The sequence below is a fragment of the Parasteatoda tepidariorum genome, chromosome 8, assembly GCF_043381705.1.
Source record: "Parasteatoda tepidariorum isolate YZ-2023 chromosome 8, CAS_Ptep_4.0, whole genome shotgun sequence".
Lineage (NCBI taxonomy): Eukaryota > Metazoa > Arthropoda > Arachnida > Araneae > Theridiidae > Parasteatoda > Parasteatoda tepidariorum.
The window spans coordinates 39,681,617-39,690,193 of NC_092211.1; the positions used below are offsets into that span (position 1 = coordinate 39,681,617).

Here is an 8,577-nt window from a genome sequence, read left to right on the forward strand (position 1 = left end):
GTACGTCTCTTGTGAATATCAATTGATTGTTAGGTTTTCTCTTTTGAAATTACATTATGACGCATTCACATACATTATTAATACAAATACATTTTCCATGGCGAGACGATGAGGCAACCACAAGCACTTCCACTGGTTCAAGAGGTCCACGAGGGAAAAATGCACAATATTACCGTTATTACAGAGCACGGAAGCGAGCGGAGCAGGAAAAAGAGTCGTTGTATAGAACTAGTGATCCTTCTACTACTGCTGATTCTTCTACAATTAACGTCGCAGGTTACGAAGTTTAACTTCTTCCGCGCGGAGGGACTCCACGCACTATTTTTTTTAAAAATGTTTATAAGTACGCATAACATTAAAATAATAATTACTGATTTAATCAAACGAATAATCAGTAAAACTGCAACATAAGTAAACAATGGTCTAACCCAGTTTTACATTTCTTTCGAAGCATTTTTCAAAAAATCACATCGGTAATCGGAAAATCACGTGGTAGGATCAAGTTTTCTCACATTAGTTACCATACATATTTGGTTGACATCAAGATAAATTACTAAAAGTAATAAAGGCATTATATTTTCGCTGAAAATTTTTGAATCCCTAATTTTTTTCCAATGCCCACCTGGATGACCTACGTCATACAGGCATCCGAAGGGTAGATTTGTTGGCTACTCTTTCAGGTGCACCACATTAGGTGGGCCAACGTTGGTCCCACTGTAAGGATAGGTAGTACAGAGAAGGAAAGAACAACCATGCCTTACCCGGAATTCGAATCTAGAACCTTTCCGATATAAGGCCAGTTCCCTGAATCCTACGCAGACAGGTAGGTCGGCTATATCTCTTATTTAAAGGTATTTGCATGTAATATTTATTTCTCTCTCAGTTGATTCTATTATTACGTACTTTATTTAGTAAATTAAGAGCTTAAAACTATAAGAGTCGTTTCTTTATTATAAAGTAGTTCAACACGGAGTAAAAAATTCTGGGGAAATTCCATATTGCATGCTAATGAGATATTTGGTGAAATAAAATAAAATATATTTGATTAATAAAACCAAATAATGCGGTTTTCTAACCAATCATTTCGCAATTTTTCCATTCATATAGTACCGGAAATTCTTGTTTTCAAAATTATAGTTCCTATTACCGCTCATTTAGTTAAAGAAAATATATAAAAATGAAAAGTAAATCTAACCAAATAAATGGTTCTTATGCTGTGCTCTAAGGCATCATGATATTACTACCACATTTACCAGATTTTATCGCATATTATAAGACCATATTTTATTGTTAAATTTACCAAGATCATTACTAAAGCGTTCGATAAAATTTACCCAGCCTTTTAATATTCCCATGTACCAGGAGCACAGTAAATTTTACCACATTCTTTCAGTTTTGATCATACTCAGCGTATGGAGCCGTAGTGGCTAAAGAGATTGACCGCTTGCCTCCCAATGAGGTGAACCGGGTTCGAATCTCAGCTGCGGCTGGTGGATACGAATACCGTACCCTGCTCGCACCGACCACGGTGCTAACGTAAAACTATCCTCAGTGGTAGACGGATAATGGCTGGAGTTCTATTGCCGTCTGGCTAACCATGGCTTATTTTCGTGGTTTTTCTCTCCATGGCGAATTTCCCTCTACAAAGGCAAATTTCTCCCAATACTTGAGCCAGAAGTTCCCTTGTCTTCTGGCTCAGGTTCAAAATTACAAGGCTATGGATTTGAATATTAGTATTCGTAAACTTAAAATTGGGTCGGCTGTTCAACAACAGTTATAAAATAAAACACTCAGTGTGTGATATGGTATTACTTTAATAAGCTACATTTTAAAAAATTTAATTTAAATCGTCATTCATATATTTTCTAACCGTTTTACAACTAGTTGGTGCTAATTACATTAATATATTTATACAAATTGTGCTTTAAGAGATTATTTAAATTATTCAAAGATTCTATCAGCTCCATGCGTAATTTATAATTTATGTAATACCCTGTTCGGTAATATTAAATTACCGTTGTGCAATCACGTATTGTAGAATAATATACTTTTAGATTTAAATGCTATTTTAATATTTGATTGCCAAACAAAATATTTATTATACTTAAAAAAAGGTCTTTGGAATCATCAGGACAATGTTTTGGCGTGGGGAATAGTGGAAGAAACGTAAGCAAACACAATTTTTTTAGTACGCGTAGTTAAAGTAAATAATTTCAGCTTTTGTAGAAGAAACTTTTACGTAAACTATTATTGCAGAGCAATAATCTGAGTCAGAGCAAACAGAGGGCTTTAGTTCTGTTATACAATAAAAAAAACTTATTTTAGTAATTTAGAGACAATGAGAAAACGACATCCAGAAAAATAAATTCTATTTTTTATGATCACTAAACATTCAGGTGCTAGTAGATAGGGTTCCTCAGGGGAAGCTTTTGCAGTTTATGAACGAAGTGAGGAATTTCATCATCATTTCATAAACATTTTCTTCTAAACTATTTTTTTAAAATAAGCCTTTGTTTTAATAATTTAAATCCACTAGCAGATCATGGCTATTACGTAATATGGTGGTAATTTTTAAATGTTTATAAAAGTCTAGCGTTGAACTACCTATATTACTCTTGGGATATTGATATATTATATGTAATATCATATATATATNACAAAATCCAGCTCAATTGCTTACAGACATTGAACCATGACATAAATTAACCCTCTAAGAGCCAATCTCTGATTTTTCGAGCTTTCACATGCAGGTAATATATAATATTTATAATATCAATTTAAAAAAGTAAGTGTTATTAGGAACTACGATTTTTCTTAAAGAAGGAACATTTCTTTAATTTTTTATTTTTATTTCTAATGGCAAGGTAAAAATAAAAATAAATGAACAGGAACAGAAGTAAAGATGACACAACAATAAATTGACAGAAGTCATTGCCTCATAAGTTCTCTGGCCTTCCAATAAAGCCCAATCTCGGAGTAGCCCCTAAGGACTGCACAGTGGTGGAGGTTGGTGTCTATTCATAAGGGTATTAGAGTTGCAGAGGGAGCAGTAGGGGCTTGAGAAGATCCGAATACGGTGAAGGTGATCTACAAGGCAATCATGTCCGGTTAGTAGACGGAATTGGGCCACAGCATGCCGACGAGGACTGCCAGAAACCCTCAAAAGATATTCAGCTTTCCAGCTCTTAGATTTTACTCTGTCATTTATTTGCTCACTGAATTGACCTTGTAAAGTTTGCTTTAAATAAAGCTTCGCAGAATGAAAAGAAACTGGAGAGGAACTCGATTGAAGAAACCTCGAGCCCTTTTTTTGCCAAGGCATCTGCTTGCTCATTTCCAAAGAGGCCGCAGTGGCCCGGCAGCCACTTAAGAATCACACGTTTCTGTTTTTGACACAGTTCTTGTAGATGTTGCCGACACTGGTTGATTTAATTTGTTGCAGCCATACCAGCTGAACTGATCGCCTGAGTTGCAGCTTGGGAGTCAGATAAAAGAACCACTTCGCAAAATTTATCTTCGAAAGTTATTAAGTGCTTAAGAGCAATGCGAATGGCTTCAACTTCACCATCGAAGGCAGTTCGGTGTTTCCCTGCGGAGGCATAAAAGGAGAATAAGTTCTAAAAAGCCCCGCCGAGTCGAGGTTAACATAAAAAGAGCCATCTGTCTATAAGCACAACCACTCCGGTTCTGGGTACCTCTTGTCAATAGTTTCTAAAGCATAAGACTTTAGAACCTCTGGAGAGTTGTCTTTCTTGAGAAGCCTGACAGAAAGACTCAGGTTTGCTTCGTCTTGGACCAAATCCAGTGGATTTGGAGGCTTTGCAATCTCTACAATGTCAGCTGGCAAATCAAAATTCTGCCTGAGGTGCCGAACAAACTAGACAAAGCCTTTTTGAGTTTTTAAATTTCTAGCACTTGTTGGGTGATCTCTCCAAAAAGAATTTGTTCTAATTAGCTTTTCATGAGGAATCAGAGCTTTTTCTTTAATTACATCACTAATAGGTTTATTATACGTCAGCAAGAGCATTACATCAATCGGGGTAGATTTGACTGCTCTAACAACGAGTCTCAATGATTGGTTTTGTGAAAGTTCTGGTTTCTTCAAGACATCATTACTTGCGGTAATTGGGGGTTCGTAGCAGTATGTAATTAAAGGCAGGATAAAAGTCTTATAAGTTATGTTTAAGGTTGAAAAGAAAGAACATATTTTATTTTAAATATAATTGTATCATGCGTATGTCATCAAAAATTAAATTTTGTATAGTTTTATTTTTAAAAAAATCTTAACTAAGTAGCTAACTTATTCTAAGTAATGCATTTTTCTAATTTAGCGTAATTTGCTAAAAGGGATTAGTAATTTGACGAAAGACATTGTCTTAGCTATTTTCTCTTTCCTCCTAATAAAATGGTGGGTTTTAACACTTATGATGCATTAGCGTAATTCGCTGTCTAAAAAACGCTTCTTTTGCGAAATTAAATGGTTTAGAGCTATTGAATTACCTCTCAAAACTTAATTTTCTTCTGTATTGTTTTTAGGAAATTTCCATTAACTTAGTGCTTACATAATGCTTATACGAGAGTGAAAGATGTTTTCTAAGTTTGGTTTTATGTTTTAAAAATGTTGAATTTTTTTACTGGGAATTTTTTTTTAGATTAGTGTAGTTGGAAACTTGAATTTTTTTCGTTTAATAAGGAAGTATATTTTCTAAAGATATTGTAGTTTTTGACAAAAAGTTAAATTGATATGAATCCAATCTGAGTACATCATACACGGAGAAAAAAATTCTGGTAAAATTACCGCACTGTGTGCCAAGGGTATTTCTAGTAAAAAAAAACACAGTTGTCTTAGGAAAAATCAAATATGCGGTCATATGATAATGGTTTACCGGAAATTCTGCTTTTAAAAACTATAGTTCATACTACCTCTCATAAAGCAAAGCAATATAAAATATAAAACAGACTAAATTTAAACGAGTTAGTGTTTTTTTTCAGCCATGCTCTAAGGTTTCATGATAAAATTCCCAAATTTTAAAACATTTACCAAATTTTATCGCATGTTTTGAAACCATATTTTACGGTTAATTTTTCAAACAGTCATTACTAAAGCACTTCTGTGAAAATTACCGGACGTTTTAGTTTTCCAATATAGCCTGTTAGTCAGTAATTTTGACCCGGATTTTTTCTGAGAGTAGGCGCTTCTGTGAATTAAAATAATTGTTTCACATGTTAAATATTCACATATAAAATAGTATTCAGTTTTTATAATTTGCAATCAAGTTCCAATCAATACATATACAGTTCAGCTTTTACTTATTAATGTACAATATTTTAGCAAAAATATTAATACTATAGCTAAAAAAACAGTTATTGCAAATATTTTCCTGATGATATCATACAATACTAAGTTTAGAGGAATAAATTAAAAACATACTAATATATGTTCTATCTATTACCCAAAATACTCATAAATATCTAAAATGATAGTTAAAAAACACTCCTTCTTCTATTATAAACAATTTGTACGAGGAGGATTTAGTTACTTGCTAAATCTGATTCACTATATCAAATAAAATTTAATCATTGCAAAAGTAGAGTTAAATAAACAAAATCCAGCTCAATTGCTTACAGACATTGAACCATGACATAAATTAACCCTCTAAGAGCCAATCTCTGATTTTTCGAGCTTTCACATGCAGGCTTTCCTGCCGAAAAAAAAGCGGTTTCTTTATGTAATTAAATGGGAACAATAGTGCGTTTGCAGGAAATTTCTTGTAGAATTATCCCAGGGGTGATCGCTTGGTGGAATAAACATTAGAACTTTGTGATTTCTGTTTGTTGAGTTTAATGATTCGTCAGATATAAATTTGAAACTGTTCTTTGGTATTTTTTAAGACCTTACATCTAAAAATGTTTTCAAAAATATATATTAAGAACGGTAACTGTGGAAGAGTGCTAATGATTTTGGAATTTGTGATAAGTTAAATTCTTCATTAATGATGCATCTAATTTTGATAACGCCTTTATTTTTTTCTCGCTTAAATATTAATTTGTCACTGTTGAGCAATTTTATTTTTGCCAAGAATTCTAAAAGTACATGTTAAGAAATGTTATTGCTGAAAGACCTGCTAAGTGTTTTAAAGGGTGTCATTATATTCAGGACGTTTTTGTTTTAAAAATAAAAATAAGGAAAGTAATTTTTCGTCACTTTGCACGCACAGTTAATTAGAAATCTATACTTTATTTTACAAAAATTAATAATATCATACTGTTTTTTTGCTATTTCAAAAAAATTAATAATAATTCTCAATTTATCATTATAATAAATCATTAACGGTTTTTATTTTTGTATAGTTTTTTTTAAAAATTTATATTATTAAATATAAATTAACTTATTAATTATTGCTAAATTGATATTACTTGCTAAATTATGACACGAATCCCTGTGGGAAACTAAGTGTATTCATTACTTTTATAACAACATAATCTCTACAAAAGAAAAGTGTCTGATGGATTCAAATAATAAGCATAGATGAAAAAGGTGTATTAGGAAAAAAAATGCGCCTCTCTTTGCATAAAATTTTTCCTAACTTGAATGATGATTCGGTTTAAAGGATGAATATTTTCAGCGTGTTTGAAATTCTAAAAGTAAGCAATTTTTCGGTGATAGGAATTAATTTGGAGATGGAAATGTTAGTTTGGCAATTTTAAATTTTTGTTACTTAAAAAAAGCGTTGTTTAGAAAAAGCGTTAAAGGCGGTCATAGTATTAAGTTCCGAATCAAATTACAGTAAAATGTACCAGCACTTTGGATGCATCATCAGTAAAAAAGTATTTTCACAGTAAAATATATCGTAAGTTTTACAATAATATTTATTTATTTAGAGTGATTCATAGATTTTACTGTGATTATAATGGAAAAAAATTACGGTTTATTAGTTTTTTGTTCCATAACGATCTGAGATAAAAGTAGATTTTACGGTAAAAAGTTCCAGAACCTGGAGTACCGGTACGTTTTATAGCAATTTGATAAGTTTTTTTTTTTTGCAGTAAAGTAGTTTGCTTCGTCATCTGCGCTAAAATTGATATTATAATTTGAAATTGCAAACTGTACAGGCATATAATATTAGTTAGTTCATTTCAAAATATTTAATAAGAAGATACGTAGAAATAATTGTTAACCACAATTAAATTTTCTCACTCAAACAAAGCGCTATAGATAGATTTTTTTTACGATATTAATCGTGGAAATGGAAATAGAAAAGAATGTTTCAAAGAAAGCATTTTTTAAAAATAGATTTCAGTTTACTTTTCCTCAAATCTAAAAGTTGATCTACAGAACTTGTAGTTGACGTTCTGTTCATTAAGCTTATTTTGCAGCTTTGGGCTGAAAGGAAACTTAATGATAAAAGTAAAAATCAAATTCGTTATTCAAATGTATTGGATTATTAGAATCCTTAGAAGAACTCAAAGAAGAATTCTTCTACGAATTATTCGGGGATATAGAACTGTTAGTTATGATGCGGTCTTTGTTATCGCTGGTCTTCCGCCTATTGATTTAATTATCATAAATAATCTTGAATTAAAGGAGAAGATAAAGGACAACGATTGTCTAACCCTGGACGGGAAGCTTCCTATTTCATGTTTGCCCCACCCAGCATGCAGGAAACCTGTTATTATTATTCCTTATGTAAATAATGTTTTTCAGGAATATAAAACTATCTGCTTTACGGATGGTAGTAAGCTTGATGGAAGGGTTGGTCTTGCTTTTGTAATTTATGAAAATAGAACAGAGAATGTTACTGCCAAGCACCGACTACATAATGAATGTACTGTTTTCCAGGCTGAACTTTTGTGTATAAACCTGGTTGTTAAGTGGATACAAAATTCTTTTAGTGAAAATCAAATTTTTAAATATCTCATTTGTACAGATTCTCTTTCTTCACTTTTTCTTTTGCGTGACACGACTTCTACTGAGAAGCTTGTGGTGGAAATTCACTCGATTTTGAACGCTCTTGAAAACGTAACTATTCATTTTTCTTACGTTCGTGGCCATAGCGGTATTTTGGGCAATGAAAGAGCAGACCAATTGGCTAGGGAAGCTACGTGTGGTGAAATAGACTTAAGGGTGTCTGTTCCAGCTTCTCACTGGAAGCGCATCGCTAGAGATAAAATCATTGCGGACTGGAATGCTGAATTTCTTGCTTCGCCTCGGTCGCTTTNATAAAAATCATTCATAAGAATTTCAGTTGAATCAGTTTTGCATAGTAATATTAAAATAGGTCAGGCCAGTGAATAGTGAATTTCATGAATTTATTTTTAGCTCAGTTGGACACTTATTTAATAAAAATTAAAATACTTAAAAAAATATTCGCCAATTGCATTGTTCAAATCAACAGATTATTTCTTTTTTTTATATATATAATAAAATTTTTGAATTTATTTATGTTTTGATAAAACAAAATATTCGTGAGTAACTATTTGAATTAACCCTGTTGAATATGCACTTGTAATGAATAAAATGGCTTACTTATGTAAGAGAAAAACTATTTGTGATAAATATAATAGCTATTGTAAAAT

The 8,577-nt window shown here is 32.0% G+C and overlaps 1 protein-coding gene across 1 annotated transcript; it reads left to right on the forward strand.

The window, feature by feature from the left end:
- Positions 1-7,432: 7,432 nt before the first annotated feature.
- On the forward strand, positions 7,433-8,224 carry LOC122269768 (uncharacterized). The gene has a single exon (XM_043044437.1). The coding sequence runs from the start codon at positions 7,433-7,435 to the stop codon at positions 8,222-8,224; it is 792 nt and encodes a 263-aa protein (XP_042900371.1).
- The last annotated feature ends 353 nt before the right edge of the window (positions 8,225-8,577 follow it).